Source organism: Varanus komodoensis, unplaced genomic scaffold (genome assembly GCF_004798865.1).
Source record: "Varanus komodoensis strain SLA01 unplaced genomic scaffold, ASM479886v1 scaffold15, whole genome shotgun sequence".
NCBI lineage: Eukaryota > Metazoa > Chordata > Lepidosauria > Squamata > Varanidae > Varanus > Varanus komodoensis.
The window spans coordinates 28,517,113-28,540,820 of record NW_025335440.1 but is presented as its reverse complement, the minus strand read 5'-3'; the positions used below and the strand labels follow the sequence as shown (position 1 = coordinate 28,540,820).

Below are 23,708 nucleotides of genomic sequence, written 5' to 3'. Positions count from 1 at the left end.
ATTTAGAAACAAGACAGCCTCAGCTGCTGGGCAGTATAGAAGATAAATAAATAAAGGGCTGATCCCCATACAAATTCTTAGAGAACCCCACCATTTGCATTCTCCATTGTAAGAACTGCCAGCTTATTTCATACTCTAAGATGCCATCTCCTTGCATTCCTGGACTGCTAAGTTTGCTCAAGAGTCTCTGTGGAGGGCGTTTCCCAAAGCCTTTTGCAAGTCAGGGAAAAATGATCACTCCATCCACATGCTTGTTGACACTCACAGGGAACTCTTAATGTTAATACAGCAAAACATAGCTTTACACAAGTCATGTCGGTTCTCCTTCAGCAATACTTGCCTTCTATATGCATAATAATTTTATCTTTATAAAAATACTTCCTCCCAATTTACTTGAAATACTCATAAAGTTAACAGGCTCAGAATATTCTTGACCCTCTACCCCAACCACAAAACCCCTTTTAAATATTGCAATTGTGTCAGCATTTCCAGCACTCTGGGATGAAAACCTCCTTGGCTCCCAGAGGTAGTGTAAAGCTTATCTCAATCAGCAAAGAGGTGAGGAGAAGATCCAAAATAATACCAAAAAGGGGATCAATGCATGGAGAAGTTTCTGGTAAGGAATCATACTTCATCATGTATAATCGGCATATATCTTTCCCTTGTATAGAAAAAGAGTCAACATTCTAAATTTACAAAATTGGAACTTAAACTTCAAGGTTAAACATCAAGCAAACTATCTCCTAATTATTTGATTCTTTTGAGAAATATGCCTATGTACATACTGGAAAACCACTGCAAATCAGTAAGATCTCATTTTTGCAATCCACAATATAAAATAGAAGAGCAAGTTCTTAGTAACTTTCAACTAATTTTTTTCTAATATTAGTCATTTGGAAGGAACATATTCTTATATTACATCCACAAAATCAAACAATACACTCCACAGTCCTTCAAATTAAACATACCATGGTTGTTTCAATGTCCCCTGGTGAAAGGCTTATTTCATCTGGAGAGGTGACAGAAGAGCGAGTAGTCCGAGGAGTTCTTGGTGAAGGAAGTGTGTCCCAGGCATTATATCCACTTGGAGGTGGAGTTGGCATTTGAACACCAGAACGTTGGCAACAATTCTCTGGATTGGACATCCAAGCTTCAAGTAACTTCTCCTTGTCCCAATCTTAAATAAAATAAAAACAACAAAAGTTGAAGAGGTTTATGGAAATGGAGTAGTGCTGTTTATGATGGGGCATGTATCTATGCATACTACTTGTGGTTAGCATCATTCAAGAACAGGAGTTGAGCCTCTTTCAGTTTGAAGGCTGAATTCCATACCAGAGAAGCTTTCATGAGCTATATTCCAGTGGTGTATAGGGCCTGAAGACCTACCTGCCCACCCTCAAAATAAAAACAAATACCCAGACACAAAGGTGAAAGGGACAGGCCCCAAATTACAAATTAATTTAATTGCCTTACTGCCAGCTACAAAGCTTTAGAATGAACATTTCATTATTTTAATGAACAAATTGCACAGAAGCCCAGCAATGACTGAATCAGTGATCAAGGAAAGGCAGGAGGGGTTGTGTTCTTCTGGAGAATCTTGGACTGCAACACTGGGATTCCAGGAAGCTAGGATTTGGCCCCTGAACCTCAGGCTCTACACCCCTGCTGTAGAGGGTAAAAATATTAATTTTAAACCATAGGGAAACAGACTGCTTATGGTAGTCCCTACATTTGCAACAGCAGTAACAAAGATTTTTATAGTAAATCTCTGACTCCTCCTACAGAACTGCTACTACAGAGTTCTTTTATATTACTGTTTTGAAGGGGATAAATATTCTCATTTGGATAGCTAAATTTTTAGTCTTTGTCATAAAAGGAGGCAAAAGCTGAAAAATAAACATTTCATTATATATCTGACACCTGTTATTACAACAAGTAGTTCAATACAAAGATAAAATTGTATGTACATTTGACTGACTAAGGCTTCTAAGAATAAGTCAGAAGAGTTTATTATTTCTAATTTAAAAAGCTTTGTATTTGAAACTATAATTTGTTCACTGATATTGTCAATAAGGGACAGAGATTAGTGCTTTACTTTGTTTGCTGGGTTAACAGATGTTGGGGCAAAAATCCCAACTTTAAGGATAAGATGATGGGATCTGGGTTAGCAGCAACTAATCAAGAAAGGGGGCTGTGGTGGATGAAAATATTGACCTAGCTACTGTGAAAAAAGGAAACCCCATGTTAGGCATAATTAGGAAAGGAATGGAAAATAAAACTGCCAAGATCATGCTCTTTGGTGCAACCACACTAAGAATATTGTGAACAGTTCTGGTTGCTGCACCTGAAAAAGGACAATATTGAGCTGGGAGAAGGGCAAGCAAAATTAAGGAGTTGGAGCAACTCCCCTATGAGGAATGGTTTCAACAACTGCAATTGGTTAGCTCAGAAAAAGGACAAATAATGGGAGACATGAAAGAAGTGTTTAAAATTTTGCATGGTGTGGTAAAAGGGAGACACTTCTCTTCCTTTTCATAATACTAGAACCTGGGGTCACCCCATGAAGCTCACTGTAAGAGATTCAGGGCAGATAAAAGGAAGAACTTCTTTACCTAATACAGAGTTAAACTCTGGAATTCACTGCCAAAGGAATCGGTGATGGCCACCATTGTGGGTGGTCTTAAAAGTAGATCAGACAAATTCATGGAGGAGGCAGCTGTTGGTGGTTATTAAGCATTGTTGGCTCTATGTTACTGCCATTATGAGAAATGGGACATCTGCATGTATCACCTGCTGAGGAGCCTGGGCAGATGTAACTCTTGTACCACCCTGCTTGAGGAAAGCTGGTTGCCAGTGTGTACATAAAGTGCTGGTTTGAATATTGGTCTGATCCAGCATGACTTTTCTGATGTTCTGACGTTGAAAACTCTTCAGAACAGTGCCTAATGAAGGGTACAGCAAATTAAAACCCAACAACCTCCCTCCCCCACCTCAAATAAAACTGAAACTGATGAAACTTTTCCGTACAATTCTATAGGGTTGTATGTAGATGTCATTTAAGGATTCCATAGGAAGCTTCATCACATGAAGTCAGGCCATTGGTTTATCTAGCTGAGTACGATGACTGAAAGCAATTTTAAAAGGTTTTCAGGAAGTTTTTCCTCAGTCCTATGAGAAGAAGCTAGGAATCAGCTTAGGCACTTTTGCATGCAAATCAAGTGCTGAAATGCTTTTCAAAAGAAGAGTGTTGAATTGTACTGTGGCTTTAACACCCCTGTGCATTTTCCTTCTGCACATACATATTATATTCCAGACATTTAGAAGCCTACATAGAGTGGATGAAAATAATGTTAAATTTTCTAGTATTGAATTGTCTGGAATGCTATATAGCCAACTGGATTTGTGTATGGTAAGTTGTATAAACAAAGCTGATTAATGACAATCTACTAAAATTTTTGGCTCTGTAAATACTGCCTGATGAGTGGTTTTGCATGAGCTGCCAAATGCCCGAGAGTACCCAAGAAATAGCTAGCAATGTAAAGCTCATCATGTGGCCTGCAATATTGATTAACCTCTGCACAAAAACATTTTCTAAGTGTACTCATTTAATTGATGCAAGGCTTTTTTCACAGTATTAGTACAGTTTCTGAAATCTGAAGTTAATAATGGAAATGTCCTATGATTGACTTTACTAACATGGGTGAATTTTGAAATTCTGAGCATTTTAGTACTGTAGTAGGAAATCTATAAAGAAGGGGTGGGAATCTTTCCTCACTATGGGCCCCATTCCCTTCAAGAAAAGAAATCGTGAGGGGTGGTGTGTGCATGAAGAACGAAATATGCGCATGCACACACACGCGCGCGCACGCACACACACACACAGGTAGGAAAGAAGAGACTACAGATAGAAGTTAACATCTTCCACTGTCCTACCCAGCTGACCAGGAAACTGCTAAGCAGCAGCATCAAAAAAGGGAAACTTTGCTTCAGGAACTGCCACTCATTCCTGCTGTAAGGCTTTCACACATTTAAATATTAAAATGTGATTTCTGAGATGCATAAGGAGACCTAATTCTGAAGCCAGTATTTCCAGTATCATCTGATGAGTCTTCCTATGGTACTTCAGATATGTTTACTTGCTTTGCTTTCACAGTACCACAACCAAGAATCAGTGAGCTTCTTTGGGCTTGATTTAGATGGAGAACATTCATGAAGTCAATCTGGATTTCATTTGGATCTGATTCAAATTAAGTCACTTAACCTCAGACCCATTTTTCACCCCAGGTCTTACTTCGCTCATACTTATGTCACTGAAAACAGAATGAAGCCTAGAAACTTCTACACTGAGTTCCTTCATGCTCTCCCCATCACTCCCAGTACCTTTCCCTTCTAACATACTGAATTGCTTAGAGAGTTCACACACACACACACACACACACACACACACACACACACACACACACAGGGAGGGAGGGAGGGAGGGAGGGAATGAGAATATGAGAATGTGGTATTGGTGAGAACAAGAAGTGCTGCAGCTGCAACCTTCATTTGGTCCTAAAGCACTGTGCAACAGCAGCCTGTTGTTCCCAAGTAATTGCTTGGAAATGCAGTGACTCATACTTGACGGGCCCTGAAAAACTGATGCCTGAAGACACTGCTCAGCATTTTCTTGAGTATTAGGATTCCTGGGAAATATAATTTCCTATGGTTCTTGCACCCTAAGGCCTAAAGACTATGGAAAACTACAATATCCAGTTATTCAGACACCCCAGTGCTATTGAGGGACCAATTGAAGGTTACCTTCTCATTATGGCTTCAAAGTGTCAGAAATTTAAAAAAAGAAGGTTGAAGTAATTACAAACAGAGCATGAATGTTAGACTCATTTCTAACCAGCTCAGGTATTCTAAAGTAGAGAAGTTCCTTATTCTAAATTCCCCAGTTCTGAACATTAGTTATAACCACACAGCTTTTGTTTCTTTTGTGAAATTATTGTGAAAATTAAATTATCCTTTGATAAACCAAACAGCAACCTTCACCCTTCAACTAAATCAGAATAATTTAACTGAGTGGGATGGCAAGTTGGCAGCAAGAGATCTTATTATCAGGTCAAGATTCTATGTGATAAATGTATCATTTTCTAGTTACAATTCCTTAACAGATACTAGTTGACACAGATTTACATATGATGTTATTAAAATTATGTTTAATATATTCACATGCAATACATTTTGCTCATTAGATTTTACTGTTATGTTTTATAGCACACATAAAAGAAGTATAATTTCAGCTAAAATTCATGTGATGGATAGCTGGAGTTCCATCTCTCCCTCCCTGAGAGTTCAAAGCCAATCACAATGCTTGGAAAGTTGTCAAAGGGGCACCTGATGAGAAACACTGCAGGTTGTTCAACTGGAGTCTCTAAGCATTTGCAGACTTCCTAACTCAACTTGCTTTGCAGAACTGGGCCCATCATAAGAGGAAGTTCATGGATGCTAGAGGTGGATTCTAAAGGGGGTCATACCAACCTAGTATCAAAAGAATTGATTTTCTTCCTGTCAGCTTTCCTCACTGGCCAGTTCTCACACCCAAAAATAATGATCAACAATACAATAGCTTAGATGGCTTTGGCCTTGGTCTGCTGTGAAAAGTCCTTACACTTGGTGATCTTCTCTAGTTCCTTCACTGGTGCTCTTCCAATCTCCTTCATGCAGTAAAGGTACAATGCTTTGCAACATAACCATACAGAATTTCCTCGAGATGAAGGAACTGATATCTCAGAGATCCAAGATCAATCAAAGCCCTCTATCCCATTTTGATACCATGAAGAATTTGGAATAGAAGCTGCCTTGAAGCTTAGGAGGGACTGTTCTATTAATACCCTTTAGAAGCAGCGACTCTATGAAGGCTGTAGATGGATTAGTACTTCTTATAATACCTGGGTAGCAAAAGGACATTGAACTCAATCCTATATCCCCAATCCACAATAAATAGGACCAAGGTATCCTATGTAATTGATTCTAAGGCAGGAGGAAGAAAGACAAACAGTGGTCAGTGATCAGGGTACAGAGAGAAGGGCCAGCCAAGGAACACAGTCAAAGTAGATGCCTGCTAGGGTTCGAATGCCCACACTCTTGGTGATATCTCATTAACACATCACTGTGTTTTTGATGAGACGTTGGCTATTGCCAAGAGGAGTAATATGCTTGGGCCCTAGTGAATAAGGTGAGTTGTGATGGAATCATCTATGAGGCCCTGATGTCAGTTGTTCACAGAATCCCTTCTTGCAGTTATTCTGGCCTTCTGGACAGAATCCATAGCCTTGTTGATCTTTGCATTGAATGGTAGATCTGATACAGGAGCAAGCCTCCTATAAAAGATTGGCAAAGTGCTGCAATGCATGCCTCCTTAATGCTACCACCTCAGTCATTGCTTTTGCATCGCTGTCACCTGGTGCCTGGCTGTGCTGATTTGCCGATAAGAAACAGTCCTTTCTCAAGTTTCATTTACTGTTCACTAAGTTTGGACAAAGAATTCAGGTTTATAGTTCTTCATGAGTTTCTGTCTTTTATCACAATGCCTAATAAGTTTGCTATCTTAAATCACCACTTAGGTGAGGTATAAATGATACTGATCCCACTTTAAAAAAGAACTCAAAGTGACAAATTATAGGGTCTAAGGAGTATCTAATTCAGGAAGAATCAAATGCACTGAGGAACTAAACTATCAAGTAGATATTCAGGAACTGCACTATTATTTTTTCACCACAATAAAATACAGAACATTCACTGGTTTTAATGGGAAGGGGGCTAATAGCTGAACTCCAGTAAACCACCCCCACCATGCAATACTAATATGCTTCACTTCTACAGCCTTCTTGCAAAGATCCCTTCAACAGCATCTCTACCATTTCCAGATGTTGCTGTTTGCCCTCCAGAATCTTCTCATATGTCGAAGCATCTGCTTTCATTATTACCCTGATGAGACAACCCCTGGCATTCAAATCTCCTTTGTCACTGAACAAAAGCTACAGAAATCCAATTCTAAAATTTCCTCTTGGCTACAAATACAGGTAAATGTTCCTTTCCACACACCCCTTGCATCCAAATTGTTTGTAGTAGCGTCCATTTGTAGGTTTAGCTCTCTCATCCTTCTCTCCAAAGGTATTTTCCTAGCTTACTATGCTAGGTGTTGCATAGTAGAAGTGCTGTGCAATCCCCACAATACCTTAGTTAGACCTTCCAGACAGCTAAACAACAGGCCAAATCCAGAAAGCACAGAGCAAATTGTTCCTGACTAACTTTTAGCACTCAGGCTCTGAGTAGAATTCTTATTCTTTCATGATCATTGTTAAAATAGTAAATACAGTCTCACCAGGGACAAGCCTTAAACAGAAGGACTGGATTCCATTCTTTGCAACACAGGCCCTGGCTTAAATAACTATGGATGCAAGATAAAGTATATTTCAACAGCTTGCATTTACAGTACACTGTAATTTCTTCTTCTTATGAACAAACAGGAGAAACTATTTGTTAAATGGCTGAGTGCTACTTATTTTCATGATTACCATGTGCTCGTAGCAAAGCTTCTGCAGTAAACAGTGGGGCCTGAAGCATGTCAGCAGATTCTACAATCAGCATATCTTTAAGCTTTCGCAAGTCCTGAGGTCGTAGCCCTTCATATGGCTATGAAATGGGAAAGAAAAATAGGTTAGAAAAACAGCAGTAAAAATAAGTATTTCTTTTAGAAATAGGCTGTGAAACAAACTAGAAAAAGTACTTAGAAGTTCAATTTTGTTTCTATGTTTTACCCCACTACATGGTCTCTATGGTTTTCTTTGTATACAGTAACTGACAGATCTTAGACTGTAGGCTAAACATCTTGGCATAATGCTGAGACACATTTAAAGGAAAATGAATTTTTGCATTCTTTTCAGTTTAAGAGTTTGGCACTTCAGTATGTACAATTTTTGCCCAACTTGTGCCAGGTGTCCCATAGTAGGTTAGAGCTACAACTTCTACAGTTTTAGCCTAATCTCAGAGTTCAAGATATCTGGAAGGATCCCATGCTGTACTGAAATTATTTGTGAGAGTACTGTGGAAAAGATTCAGAATAGGCAGTGCAAAATTTGCATAATATTCACAGAATAATTTTTTTCAGTTGATACTTAACAAAAATAGATCACAGAATCACCAAGGCCTTTCAGCTTTGTAATCTACACATTTTTTCCTTTAGTCTGCCATAAAAACTATGCAAGAATTAGACAGAATACTACAGTATAACTGCTAGGGCAAAATGTCACCTCCCACACTTTCTGTTTCTACAGTTATAGGGCCTTACTGCACTAAGTGGTCTCCATTTTCCCTCCATGTAAAGTAGTTCAGAGACCCAGTGAATGCAGTTCAGCATAATGTATTTAAGAATAATGACAACTACACTTTTTTCCATCAAAAGGCCATAATGTTCTTTTATTTGGCAACATTAAAAAGTATGTCTAACAAAGCTGATAAAATCAAGACTGCATTTTCCAGTTGCCGTAATAGCATATCAAACCCTTTTCAAAGCTTTGCCTCACGTACTGGTTATCTGCCTCGATTCCTGGTGCTCATGTCCTGGACACTGACAAATGCCAATCTTGGCCAACAGGTGAAAGATATTTAATCATGCAAAACAAAGAGCTCTTTCAGCTGTTTTACTGTCCAAATTACATTTTCTCCCCACATCACATCTTTCCAGAAGCAATCCTGACACATAGGAAGGGGGTGAATAACGTTTGCTACTTTTCCAATTGAAAACTATATACTCAGTCATACTGATTGAGCAATGTGTGGAAAAAAAATTGTGCATGTTGACCATTTTTGTACATTTCTCCATGTGTTCAGGTGAATGAGGAAAACTACAAGTTTATGCTTACACTAAATAAAATACATATGAAATACATGGACTTTTCTTTATAGCACTATAATGCAGGCCCTGTATGTTTAATTGTATTTTTTCCTCTGAAAGAAACTGAACATTTGCATCATTTATTATTGTATTGTGTATGGATTATTAATAGCAAACTTAGAAACACACAAAACAGCACTTCAGATTCATCGAAGCCACACTGAAAAATTACCAACCTTAAGATCTGAGTTACTTACAATAGTAAGTTTTACAAACCATTACCTTCTACAAATCTTTATGAACTACAAGCCAATTATATCCTAATGATCAAGTGTCATTAGATTTGCAAAAATTGACTTCCATGAAGCAAAGACATTTTCAGTAATATATCTTTCTAAGTATGCAATCTACATTTTACTTACTTAATTTTACTTAATTAAAATTACTTAATTTTTACTTACTTTATTTTATTTTTAAAAACCAATTTTATAGGGAGAAAGCATGGGACAGTAGTACAGTACATGCTATTCATATAAAGGATTCCAAATTCATTTTCCAAAATCTCCAGTTAAAGTGGTTCAGGCAGGAACTGATGAACAACTCTGCTCTGCCAGATTCCCTGGACAGTTGCTGATAATCAAAGTAGACCACACTGAACTAGATGAAGAAATCTAGATGGACCAGATATAAGGCAGTTCTCTTTCTTCCTGACTGACAGCACTCATCCCTGAACATACAACCCAAGAGCTTCAAATGAAGCGTTCTCCAATACTTTGGAGGAATAGGCTTTTTCTGGCAAAATACATTAAATATGCATACCTCCAGTCAGAATACTCAATTATTAATATTATTTTACCTCTTTTTTGTCTAAAGCAGCATATTCAGCTTCAATACTTTCAGCTTCAGGATCTCGCGAGAACACCATCTGAGATTCTAGGTTGAGTGCCAGTTCTTTGTGGTGCTGCTTCTCTGCACAGTCACAAGGAGTATCTTTGTTTTCATTTTCAGCAAATAAGTCTCCTCCATGTTTTACCAAAAGCTGAAAGTTAAAGAAAAATGTCAGTTGAAATAGTTCCCTGATAATTAAAACTGCTGGAGACTTTCAAGAACCATTCTATAAATCCTTAGAAATCTTTTCTTGGTCCAAATTTGTCATAAACATTTACAGTAACCTAGGAGCAAGTTAAAAAATGAAACAAGTAAGCCAGAAATATGAACCCTAGGATAATATACATATAGACTACTCGAAGAAAAGGAAGGAGGTATTCAAACGGTTATATTTCAGTGATAACTTTTTAAATATTAGGGAGATTTGAAAAAATTAGGAATAATTAAAACAGATCAATTATCTGTGCTACCTGGAAAGAATGTAACTGAAGGTTTTGAGTTAAATGCTTCGTATCTGCTATATATCTGTTCATTGCACCCTTTTGTCTGATACTTCCTACATCCAAATGGATTATTGTGTTGTCAAGCAGTAAACACTAGAAGGTCATGTGGTTTAGAGATAACTTTCAGCTTAGGAACAAACAATAAGATCAAATATTAAAATGTTCCTTTGCTTATACATTTAATAAAACACTGGGAAACACTGCTATGGAAAACAAAACTTATTTGTGCAATGGCAATTTTCTCATTAGTTACGATTAGATTTAACACTCTGTACTTAAGTACAAAATGCACTCTGAAAGCAAGTGGTAAGATAGCAGAACACAAAGAGCTTGTTTGGGTTTTTGTAAGTGTAGACACTGATGTTATAACTTTGCTGAAACCAAGCAGGTTCAGGTCAGGTCAGGGTCTTGGTGGGCCATCTAGATATGTGAAATAGACCAGTTTGCATTCAATGACAGAAGGCAAGATCTAAATGCCACAAACATGTAACACTTTCATGTGGGTACTTTCATGTAATAAACAGAAAAACAGTGGCCGTTATTCTTCTATTTTTAGATCCAATATTTAACTGCCCTTAAAGTAGTAATACTCTCAGCTAGTATGAGCCTTCTTTACCACCTTATCTGCCTTTATATCACTGTCAGCTACTGGGAAGAATAGAAATTGTGTGTGTGTGTGTGTGTGTGTGTGTGTGTGTGTGTTCTCAAGATACTTTGACAAATATTTACATAAAATTTACCTCTACACAGGTCTTCATTCCTGAGGCAGCAGCATAGTGCAGAGGTGTATTTCTTTTGTTATCAACAGCATCGATAGCTGCTCTTTCATATTCTCCTTGGTCAAGTTTCGCTCCTTTCCATTTTAGGATCATCTGTAGACAATCTGCTCTTCTTAAATCATCTTCAAATGGTCTGGTTAACCGAGGTTGAAGAGCTCCATCAGATATCATAATCTGAGGTCCCATACAAAGTAAGTGCATAGACGTTTCATTGTGCACATTCCGTTTATTTGGGTTACCATCCCTCACAAAAAGAAATGTCCTAAAAGAAAAGTAGTAAATAAGATGCATGTTTTTATACTGAAAGGGAAACAAGATGGAGACAATATCAAAATGTTTTATTATGAGCTGCTTTGTTCTAATGACAGCCCATGGGTTGTTTAATCCATGGTTTGCCAGGTCTGTGAGGGAGTGCACACACTGGAATGCCTCATTCTTGGATTGTGCTCCATGATTTACAATCTTGGAACTGTTGAGTTGATTAGAAACAACAGTTTTATCCCAAAAGCAAATCATGACTGGACTGGGAAGAGGGCAAGAACTGGCTTGATAGGGAAGTGGGTAGATGAGTTAAAGAAAGGGTCATATTCTTCCATTCACTGCATTTTTATTTAAATTGTGAAACCCTTAAACAGAATATCATACATTTTATGTAAAATTGTACTTTTCTGAACACTACAAAATAAAAAGTAACTTAAATAGCTCTATAGGCTTTACTTTTTGTTCATTTTAATAAGGACTCTGTGTCTTGTTAATGAATGGCAATTGTGATTCTACCATCACATAATCTCAAGCAATAATGCTCCATCCTGTATACTATAGCATACAAGCTTTGGTCTATAAATAGCATTCATAAACCTTAAAAAGTCCTAGAAATATCAGAACAAACACAAGGACAATGTACACAAATATTTTTTTTGCATCAACAGTGAAATCAGTTTAGATAAAATGTTGTCTGGGAAGTGGTGTTAGAGAATATTTATACAATAATGGAAAAACAAGAACAAAGACTGAGGCTGTGCAATTCACCGTTTATCAGTTAAAAATCTTAGATCCCTGTAGTGCAAAGTGTTCAGGCTCCATTGGTAAGCTCATGTTCACATGTCCACAAGTAAGTGTAACAAAAAGTCATCAGGGATTTCCCACTCCCCTAGACACCTGGGCACAGTCCCACCCAGAATCTCCCTGGGACCAGCCACTGAATTCAATATACAACAAACACAAGCTTGGGGAACAAAACAAGTTTATTAAGAGGATAAATTATAGGATGGAGGGACTAAAACACAGAATCTAAAAGGATAAAACCAGGTAAAGGAAGGGGGAAAGGGGAACTGGACAGTAGCAAGAAGACAGATTACAGCCAACCAAGAAACCCCAACTCAGACAGAAAAATTAATAAACTATTGCTAGCCTAACCCATATGCAGCAACTCTACCTTCTACCAGCACAGGATGTCCCAAATTCAGCAGGGAAAATTGGCAGCAAACAGAACCTCCCAAGAAAGGAACAAAAAGCAGCTTTGTTTCTCAGGCTTTATTCCCTTGCCCCAGCATAAGTCAGCTGACCTACAGGGTGATGGCCAATCTCCCAGTCCTTGGGGCCAACCATTTACTCCACGTGTCAGTCATTAGTCAGTCATCACTCATCACTGATATCTCTAGCGCCCTTATGGCCATAATTCTGATAGACGTCACCTCACAACACAGCAGGAGGAGGATGGCTCCTGGAGACCTTGGGCACCAAGATTCCAGCTAGGCTAGCACCTGTTTTTTCTAGCATTTTGTCAGTTCCAAGATGAACCCTGTCCCTGCCCTCCGGAGCCTAAGAAGGCAGTTCATGTTACAGTAAGAAATTAACTAACGCTCTAATTTAGCCTTTTCCCAAATGTACTGAACTACAGCACTCATAATCTCCAACCAGAATGGGCCTAGTTGGTAGGCTTTAACTAGGATGTTACTTTTTGCAAAAGAGAAAGAGAGCCTCCCATTTGAAACCTTTTAAGTGAACAGAGTTTTCTGTTGCTAGATAATTTTTTTGGTTCCATATACCATATTTAATTGAGCCTGGCAAGGATCTTAATGAATGCTATCTCAGCTTTATAGTATTAGACTACATTATATTTCTCTTCAAAAATGTAGCTTTGTAACAACTATTTGATACAACATAATCTAAACTTAATTTATGACTCACTGAATCAAGTATTGCATCTTGTGTTTTGGACTATAATGTATACCAACATTTATAAATACAGGAAAGTTTATTGTTAAGATACTCATGAGAATATTAATAGCCTATATTTCTTAGGAGTAAATAGACAGAATTCAAAATAATCAACATAGGATGGTTGTTTGTTTAAGAACCCAGGCATGCCTGACCGATAATCAAGCTCATCATAGGCTGGCACCTACTCCCTTTCCTCTCCCTTTCCAGAGAAGTTGGCAGCTAACTTGTCTTTTCTCCCCACTGCAATCCTGAGCCCCTTTTTTTTGCTCATCTCAGCTTTTCACCTTTTTTCCCCAGCATGAAATTGCATTTTGCAATTTATGAGCTTATAGCCCCTCTGAAGGGCCCAAGTTGCAAATTTGAGACACTCATTGCCCCTCTTAAAAACAAACAAAACCCCCAAGTATCTGAAATATGCAAGAAAGTAATAATAAAACAGAAATATCCATGTACACAGCTTGATTGACATTATCCATCTCAAATTCTGTACATAATTTAGGATTGTTAACCCTGAATGTGCCCTTGTACTATACAGTCATCCATTTAAAAAAATAAGCACAGGTTCACCTAATTTTCTCCTACATTTTAAAAACAAAAAGAAAAAATTATTAGACTCATGGCATCTGAAATGGGCAACATCCTTGAGCAATCTCCTGGTACATGTCAACTGTCAAAGTGCAGCAGAGACCCAACATTGACATTGACGCAAAAAGACTTCAGTTTTAATCTGCTTTTCCGACAGTTCTCAAAAGGCAAATTCCCAAGGAAATCACAGCTCACAAAAAGGGGTAGGCAGTAGAGCATATCCTTCATGGTAAGGTTCTCTAATTTACTGGGGTGGACCTGAGCATTCTCTTTATCCATACACTTCCCCAACCTTTCCCAAGACTCAAGATGCTTTGAAAGGTGGAAAAGTACAAGCAGTGGTGGGTGAGATCATCAGGTTAAGAGTTTGTACCTGCTCTATATTTCCTTCTGAATAAATTATCTTTTTGTTTCTAAATGTGCTGTAGATCTGTGTGAATGCAAGGCAATGTGAATGCCGTGTTTCCCTCAGCAGGTAGTGTTAGGTGTCATCAAAAGAGTCTAAACCTTTCAAGGTATCCAGGAAAGCAAACATCCCCTTTGCAGGTGTACTGCCTCCACCCCAGAGATTATGCGGCCTAACAGTTCACCTAAGAACTCGAGTAATAACCAGAACCATACATTAATTATTAAAAACATCCTTGTGTTGAAAAATGTATTATTTAATAACTATGCAAGTTTAATTGGGCCTTTGTTTGTTCCAGAAACATCCACTTTATATTCACAGGGGAGATAGCTGCTGTTCAAGATGTAAAGTACTATTGCTTTTAAAATTCTTCTTTTTAGAATATTTGGCAGAGCTGAGATACAGTGACCCTTTCAGTGTCTTCCCTGCCATCCCTGAGTATTCTGACCACTGGCAAAAAGGAATGTCATCTTTTCTTCCAAGATTCCAAGGAGACAGAAAAGCATTCTAGCCACTCATTCTTTTTCTAAGTGTAGCCAGATTGCATTTGTGCTTTGCAGGACTCCTGTGTTCTATCCTTCCAAAGGAGACAGAGAAGGAGAGTTGTATATGCACTCATCTTGACACTAGCACACACAGGACAAATGCAGAGCTGAAAATACATGGGGCCCAGCCTTTGGTGTCATCACATGGATGTTTACATCTTAAAACTATTCCAGAACATTTTTCTTTACCTTGCAAATAATGTAAGAAAGAGTGGCTACCCATGATAAACTATCGAATCATGAGAAATGTTTAACAATCCCAAAAGTGAAGTGCCCTGTACTAAATTCTTCTTCCAATTAGGCTAATTAATATACTGGGGTATCTATATCATGCATATGCTCCTAAATCCAAAACTAATGTTCATTTAAGCATCCTTGTACATCAGGATGCAGGCCCAGGCACAGCCTTCATTCATCCATCCAACATTCCTTCATTCTTCCCTTACCACTGATCCTTTGGGGTCCACCTCTTGTGCATTTCACCAGTCCACTAGTGGCATATGGTTCCTAAGATCTTCTTCAAAATAAATTTCAACAGGTTGAAAGAGGTTTAACTCCTATTACATCATTTGCAAAACTTTAATCTTTTTCAACTACTTTCAAAAAGTAGTTCAACTATTGGACTAGCGGGTTCTTGTCCTCACTGGATGGCTTTGGACAAGTCACAAACTTCGAGCCTAATCAACTTCATAGAACTGTTGTGATGATAAGACTGAGAGGCGAAGAAAGGTGTGAGTTGCCTTAAGTTCCTTGAAGGAAAAAAAGTGGGATATATAATGAATGAATGAAAACTTGATGATTTCCCTTTAACTTGTATTAATGTATAAGGTCTGTTTATAAGATCTTAACTTTGTGTGTCTGGATGTTGTATTATGTGCTTAACTCTTTAGGTTGCTGGTGAAAGGATTCCTGATTCATGTCAACAAATTGTTGAGATTATAAAAAATGTTCTTCAATGATTCAGTGCAAATATTATAGTAGTTACAATAGTATACTTTTTAAAAGTAATGATACTAAATGCATATTAGTGAAGAAAATGTATCCATAGGATATTATAAACCACTAGAATCTGTGAGAAACTATCTATTTAATAGATAATAGATTAATAAAGGTGACAAATTCAGAGCTATAAATCAGAAATCTATAGACAAAGTATAAATCTAAAAGTAGATTGAATGCTATCAGTGTGTACACATACACACATACCATTAAAACTAGAAGTGATACAAAATTTTTAGTTTAATACGTTTCACACCCTAATTAAATTATGGACAGAAGTTTGCAAGTGAATATGGCAAGTATTTTTATTACTACTTCTATTTCATAAGTTGCAGCAATAAAAACTTTATATTGACTGCTGCCTTACAGACTGCATTTCCTTTCCTCTTTTATATAATGAATTAGATTGTTTTAAGATTATCTAAGTTAGGCAAGTAAGGCTGTAAACTCATACACAATTATCTGGAAGTAAATCCCATTGAACTTAGTAGAGTTTACTTTTTAACTGTTAGTGATGTGGTATAGTCCAGTGATGCCCAAGTGTTACCACTCCAACCACACGTCATTCTAGAGTCTTAGGTGATGAGATATAATTGGAAAATCTATTTTTCCTTATCCTTTTATTATTATGCATAAACACCATGCTAATGAATGTTGTCCAATCACTCCTACTTGTGTCTTCCTAACATTGCAAATTGCTAATGTATACAGCAACTAATCATTCAACAAAAGAGAGTGCAAAGTAAAACCTAGACCTCCTTGAGGCATAGTTTCATCTATGTTGGCACCTTCTGAATGGCACCTTGTGCACTTTGACAGGGGATACTTCCCAGGATGTTAACAAGGCAAGGATTTCAAATTGGTCGTGTGATAGTGTTCAAGTATACTTTTGTGAAAGACTGATTTTTTTAAGGACAAATATATTTGCATGTATATCATACACACAAATTTAAAAAGTTTGTAAAACAGTGACAGCCACTCCACTGTGCTGCTGGGCACTTTGAAGCAGCTCGCTGTCACTTCAAAAATAATCAGAGGTGACAGCTAACTCTGAAAAGGGGGGGGGGGGAATGTTCCACACTGAGCACAAAAAGGTTCACAGTCAGCAAGGGGAAGACCAACCTAGTGACAGTGATTCTCAAGTGCCAATTTTCACTCATTTTTTCCTCTCATTCTAATCCAACTTTCCTTATATGTTCTGCATACAGATTGAACAGAAACTGAGATAAAGTACACCTTTGTCTGACACCTTTGTCTATAGGAAACCATTCTGTTTCTCCATGTTCTACCGCACAAAATTATTTTTGCATCCCCACAACTTTGCTTTCATTTAGAACATTTTTGCTTTCACAATTCCTGTTTTGACAGCCCCTTCAAAGTGTCTGAATGTCACCTGGAAGTGCTCTCAGTGCTCTGAAGCTTAGTTAAAAACCAATTGTTCATTTTTTAAAAGTGCAGATAGATTTGGATAGTTTTAAACATTTTTAGCCCCACTTTGCACAACTGCAAGATCTTGATGCTTGGCTGGGGCAATGTCTGGAGGGGCATCTGCTGTCAAGATGCAATAGACAGTAACCCTGGACATTGGTGCAAGAATATTCCATTTATGTTTTGCCCCACTTTCATTTCTCTTGTCAGCTGTCAAAAAATCAGGTCTCATGAGAAACCAAAAGCTTAAGTAACCTTTGCTTGTGAAAAGGGCATGACATGATTTAACACAACTTTGACAAAGTTCCTCAACTCTTCTTTTTCATCTGGCTTGAAGCCCCCATCATGGTGATCATTGTTTGCTCTTGGGAAAGTTATTCTCTACATATGAAGTATTTATGATTTCCTTTATGGAAAAACAACAATACTCACCCCAATATTCGATTCATCCCATGCCTAGCGGCATAATGTAATGGAGTATTATGCTGATAAGGTTCTCCATAAGAAATATTAGGATCCAAAGATTCTTTTAGTTGAGGGTTGCTCTCGTAAATCTGGCAGGCCAAATTTTCATCTCCATTTATAAGTGCTTTACGAAATTTAGTAGTTGTATTTCCCATGTTGTTATGAATGGGGTGCTGCTTCCTGTTTCTCTTCAATCAGTTAGTCTGTAGGTTAGCATGTTCTATATTCTGAAAGAAAGAAATAGCATTTCAAAATTCACTGAAGATTCTCTAATATTCTCTCAAACCCAAATATGAGTTTATCCAAAGCTGAGCAAACTGAGTCCTTATGTCTACTCACAATTTATTTTATTGCATTCATTTGAACTGTAAAAAAAATCTTTCAATCTATTTCTACATAGTTTAACTTTTGTTCTGTTAAACTATAACATCTTTATTACATGAACATGGTAAAACATTATTTCCAAATACACACTTTGGACTTGAACCAGTTTGTTGGGAGGAATGTAAGAACACTTCCTTCAACCTTGCTCTTCAGTGATAAAATACAAGTCTCAACTAAAAGAATTGAGTAGAAGACAGTCTTGAGAAGGGTAAACTGCTTCAGAAACCTTTCTATATTAAAGTAAATAATGTACCATTTAAAACAGACTGATGTTGCCTTAACTGAATCACTGGGGAAACATTTTACAATGGGTTCTTTTCATACTTATAAGTATGGCATTGCAAAGAATGAGTTCAGTATACTCTGCTCAAATGCTGAGTCTGAGCCTTCACCAGGAATTTTCATGGACATTTTTCGAATTTAAAGAGGCTTTCATAGGCCTCAAATGTTCTTCTAAAAACCTGAACACACTTTAAATTTTGAGCTATTTTGATCCTGTTTACTAAAGCATTTACTTCAGAACATTTTTAAGATCATGATTCGTTTTACTAGCTGCATGATCCATCCAATCAGGGTTCCCAAGGCTAGCATGAAATATCACAGTGCCAGATAGACAATAATGCATTGTGCGAGGGCAGGATGAAGCCAAATTACATACAATGCCTTATGGCAATCCAAATAGGATTGGATTCAGCCCTATTATGTCTAAGTGTAAGCAGATTGCCTCAAAGAATTTGCAAATGGAGCACCATATTAACCTGGTATAAGTTGTTTCACACCACAGAAACCTCTAGTGACTTCAAAGAAAAAACTGGATTTAATAGAAACGTTAAACTGTCCATCCAATCTTAAAGGGGCATGCAATCACATCCAGAACATCTTGAATTTCACCTCAATATGAACAGTGTCTCCATTTTATGGAAACTGAACTTCCTTCATCTAGTCCATTATTGATCATAAAATACTTGCTGAATACCTAGCATCCACACACCAGCATTTCCTCAACCTGGTCTCCTCCTCCAATATTTACATATTCATCCCACACTAATTTCAGCAAAAATATCTGTCTCTAATAAGCTGAAGCCTTTCAAATTATGACTCATGACTATCCATGCAATATTTCTTCCATAACATCATTTTCTGCCCAGACCATTCTCATGAGTCCACTGCTACCCATACAGACAACATCAGAAACCAAACTACACCCCAAGTAAAACAACTGAAGCAAGGGAGTGGAGAACTAATCAAACAAAATGGAGATGACAAGTAACGAGGAAATCCAAGAGGAGGAAGGCAACAGCAGGAGAAGGAAGGTCAGTCTGGGAAGCATGGAGCAGAAGCTCAAACATATACACAGATAAAGGCTTGTACCAATAATGGAATCTAATATTCCCGCCTTCATCAACAAGCAAGAGACATGGATGATGCTTATCAGATAGCCTATCAAAAGAAAACAAGCCTCTATTATTGAAGACCTATAAATATTTCCCAACAGATAATACTTCCAGTTCAATAACCTACAGGACTGACGCACTCAGACCATGTGCTAACATACTCAGACTATGTACTAGGGCTGACATTCTATTTCCCAAACATTTAACTACTTCCACCATTTAATATACATTATACTTCCACCATTTAATATACATTACTTAAATTATGTCATTTGCCTAACATCTGTGCCAGTGTTTCTTAAGACATTTTTTCAAGCCCTAACCATTAATATAGTCAACCTAATTGCATTAAATGTAGGTTTAGTAATACTTAAATTGTATCGAATGAAGTCACAATATAAGTTTGTCATGATTTGAGTCCCACTTATCTCAATGGGCTTGGACTACATCTGGATCCAGTTCAACTTATTTTATGAATAATTTGCTAAAGCATTTGTAAAGTGCTTTTCAGCCCTAAACAAGAGCCCTCAAAACTGCTTCTACTATGGTAGAATAATCAAATTCTACAACATAAAATATCACCAACATTTAAGCAAAGATGAAAAACAAAAATGAAAAGCGAAAAGAACAGAACTCCATACGCTTTATCTGTAAATTTTAAATGGTTGTACAACAATTCCAAAGGATGAAGCAGAAGAAACTAAAGGCAGAGGAAGTAGAAAAAATACCTACAGAGAGGAAGACAGGAATTCTAGGAGCATGAACACTCTGATTAGATTATAGAACATATGGCTAATTAACCTATCAGTGACAATAAGATTTGCACAAAGAAACAAAAGGCAGGCAAGGCAGGAAGACTGCAAAAGAAAGGAATGAAAGAAAATCTGAATAAAAAGTATACTTGACAGGTTTTTATGTCATAACAGCTCACCCTGGAAATAAATTGGGTGGACTGTTTGTTTGTTTTTTTGCAAGCAATCCACAGTGCATCCAAAAGATGATCAGGCTTAACATTAGCTGTATGCTCCCTCCATTCCTTTCCCCTCGGTCCACCAGATGGTACCCAGGGACATAGCAGCACTACTGAGCTGTCTCTTCCTCCCTGTTGGCATTGAAAGCAGTGTTTGAATCCCCTTACCTTTTTCGCATTTTCCCGCAGAGGTTCTGAAAGTCAGCTAGACTTCCAGCTTTTACAACTACTGTTATGTCAGCCACTGACACTACCATTCAAAATGCTTCAGTAGCACCTTGGAGGAGATCTTAGTGGCTGGCAGAACCTGTGTTAAAGCATTTTGTGCAAATATATTTTAAACATTTTTATCCATACTGTGCACAACTTTTAAAAACTGATGCTTGGCTGGGGTGATGTCCAGAGGAGTCCTTGCTAATATGATGCAGTAGATACCAACTTGGGACATTGTCAGATGTTCCAATTAGGTTCTGTCCCTTCCCCTATTTCTTTTGTTAGCTGTCAAAAGATGAGGTCTCAAGAGAAACCAAAAACACAAATGATCTTTGCTTGTGAAAAGGGAGTGGCATGATTTACACTATTTCACAGCAAAATCCTCACTTTTTTCATCTCAACAGTCCTCAAAGGTGGTGAACGTTTTTCTCTTTTCTCCAAGACTCTAGGTGCTCAGGAAAGTGAACAAGAACTTCCTCCTTTTCTAGGGAAAAAAAGTTTTGGCAGCTAGCTCATTCCCAATAAATGTAGGTGTTGACAGGGCGAGACTGGCACATATACAGTCATATGTCTCAGTCCAAAACTACCCAATGCCACCATGGCAACCAATTACAGGTACAGCAACCCCTGGAACAAGGATTTTAACATTCCTGTAAATGCACTCTTCCCCTTTCCTAAGCACCTAGAGTCTTGGTAACGTATGGAAAAGGACAACAAAAACAGTCAAGCTCAACCCAAAAAATCTGACAGCTCATCATATGACAGCTATTAAATGAGGGGCAAAACAAATTTGTAGTCTTGTTTTGTCCATGACCATGGATGTTGCCTCCTGACCTATGACATGAGACACCACCCACGATATTTCACTAGAACAATTTCAAATTACTCACCAAATATCCAGATATATATATTTTTATATTTAAAAAACTGTGCAACTCTCAGGTTCATCCTTTTAAAAAGGTTCTAAAAAACACTGGCAGCCACACAAAAATGTTCTTCAAAGAACAAAGAAGGGTAAAACAGAAAAGAAAGGCTCTGATGTCTGCAAAATGGTCAGTGTGGTGAGAGAGGACAAGTCCCCTGGAATATTCACAGGAAGTCAGCGGGGAAAGGAGGACTGGGGACAACCCATAATCACAGTGGGCACACTGTGGGCTGCTCCATGAACAATGCACACTTCAGAACTTATGGGTTAGTTTATTGTGACATGCAAACTCACCTACTGCATAACTTTAAGCTCTAGGTTTTAGCATTATGAAAGGAAGATTATGTGAAAGAAAGATCTGCAAGTTGAATCACATTTTCAAATTTCTTGATTTGAATATTTTTGTTCATTCGTACCACTAACAGACTCTCCTACCCCCATTAAAAATTGTGGAGAAGGGCAGCAAATAATTTAGTTTCAGTCCAACAAGCTGCAAAAGATGCTTCTAATTTGAGCAAATCTGACTGTTTATTTTCCTGAAACTGTCATTATGATTATCCTTCTTCATGCAATGTTAAGAAACAGGCTGACCTTATTTGTCTCTTAAAGACATCAACTGTCCTTCTAATGAATATATACGCTAATTTTTCTCTGACAATGAAGTAATTTAACCAGTCCATGACACTGAAAAACATTTCAATTCCAAAAATAAAAGTTAAGTACAAAATGAAATCTACTATTTCAAAAGGAAACGTTAAATTTTATATAAAGTCTACAATTTAAGAATTATTTCAGGTTATTACTAAGGTTATTTAAGAATTTGTGGGTGACAGAAGAACAGACATTCAGAGCAGATTTTTCTGTTTACACCCCCCCCCCCCGTAGTCCATAATCTCACAATCCTATGGAAACCTGTTTCTCTTAAATAGCCCTATATAAAAATGTGTGGCCCTCACATTTTATTCTACAATATCAGGACATTAGCCCAGTATGGATCTTTCACCACAAGCACACATCCTTCAGCATAAGCTACAATTAAACCAGAATGTTTTTAATTAAGCACAATTTCCTGGTTTATTCAAACAAAATAATTCTAAAGATGATTTATCAGTGCCTCCAACAGACCAACATATTAGTACCAAATTAACTCTTATACAAAGTAAATGGTTAAAAGACATAATGAAGGGTGTATGTTACAAGTTGCTCTGAGCACTTTGTATTGCTGTCCCTTACATAAAGCTGCTGCTAAAGGACATCTAGGCAACAATCCGTAATTTGAACAGTAATGTCACCATACTTTGCTGGTACTAGAATAAAATAAATCATAAGTATTTCACCCTAGCCATTTTCCAAGTATTTGCATTGACTGTTACATAAAATCTGTGTTAGTAATCAGGGCTGGCACAAGACATTTTGTTGGTTGAGGTGAAGGGCACAATGACATCTTCCCTATTCCAAGTATAAAAGCTGATCAGAGTGGTACCTACACCTTATTTCAGCAGTGACAAGTCTACTCAAGGGCAGCAAACTAGCTTAAGGGGTACAAGGCAGGCCAGCCAGCACACACAGGTCTTTCATTCCAATGACTCACCACTATTCCCACATCTGCTGCCGGAGGTGGCTGCTTTACTCTGCCTAACTGTAGGTCCAGTTGTATTAGTAACACAGAATATTAACCAAGTTTACTGCCTATAGTTGAATGGGAATCTCAACTCATACTTGTTTACACTCATTTGTGACAGACTGTGTCTTATAAGTCCCACTGTTTACTAATCTCTCCCCCAATATCTATGTGTCTGTCTGTCTGTGTGGTCGCAAAGTTGTGTCATCATGACCCCATGAACAACATTCCTTCAGACTCTATGTGTCTCTGCTTGTGCTAAATGAAAATAACACTCGAAGCACCATTAACACTTCTGTTCATGTAAACTTAGGCTACAATAACACTGTAAGTGTACCATACAACACTTAGTCTATTGTAGCAAAAAACATGAACATTAGAATCACTCCAGAATTAATATATGTATTTTACTCTGAAGGCATTGGCTTGCAATGGCTCTACATGAACAAACTGTGCTCGTATCTCCCTCCTTGAATTCATCCGTCCGTGTGTGCAG

At 37.7% G+C, this 23,708-nt stretch overlaps 1 protein-coding gene across 3 annotated transcripts in view; it reads right to left on the bottom strand.

Moving 5' to 3' along the window:
- ANKIB1 (ankyrin repeat and IBR domain containing 1) overlaps positions 1-23,708 on the bottom strand; it is a 59,832-nt gene that overhangs the window by 27,027 nt on the left and 9,097 nt on the right. For all 3 annotated transcript variants that reach the window (XM_044425134.1, XM_044425136.1, XM_044425135.1), the window contains exons 2-6: positions 17,673-17,932; positions 11,016-11,316; positions 9,741-9,923; positions 7,566-7,683; positions 969-1,177 (exon numbers count right to left, since the gene is read on the bottom strand). In XM_044425134.1, coding sequence (XP_044281069.1) covers positions 969-1,177; positions 7,566-7,683; positions 9,741-9,923; positions 11,016-11,316; positions 17,673-17,860 — 999 coding nt within the window. In that variant the 5' untranslated portion in view covers positions 17,861-17,932. The remainder of the gene's footprint in view (positions 1-968; positions 1,178-7,565; positions 7,684-9,740; positions 9,924-11,015; positions 11,317-17,672; positions 17,933-23,708) is intronic.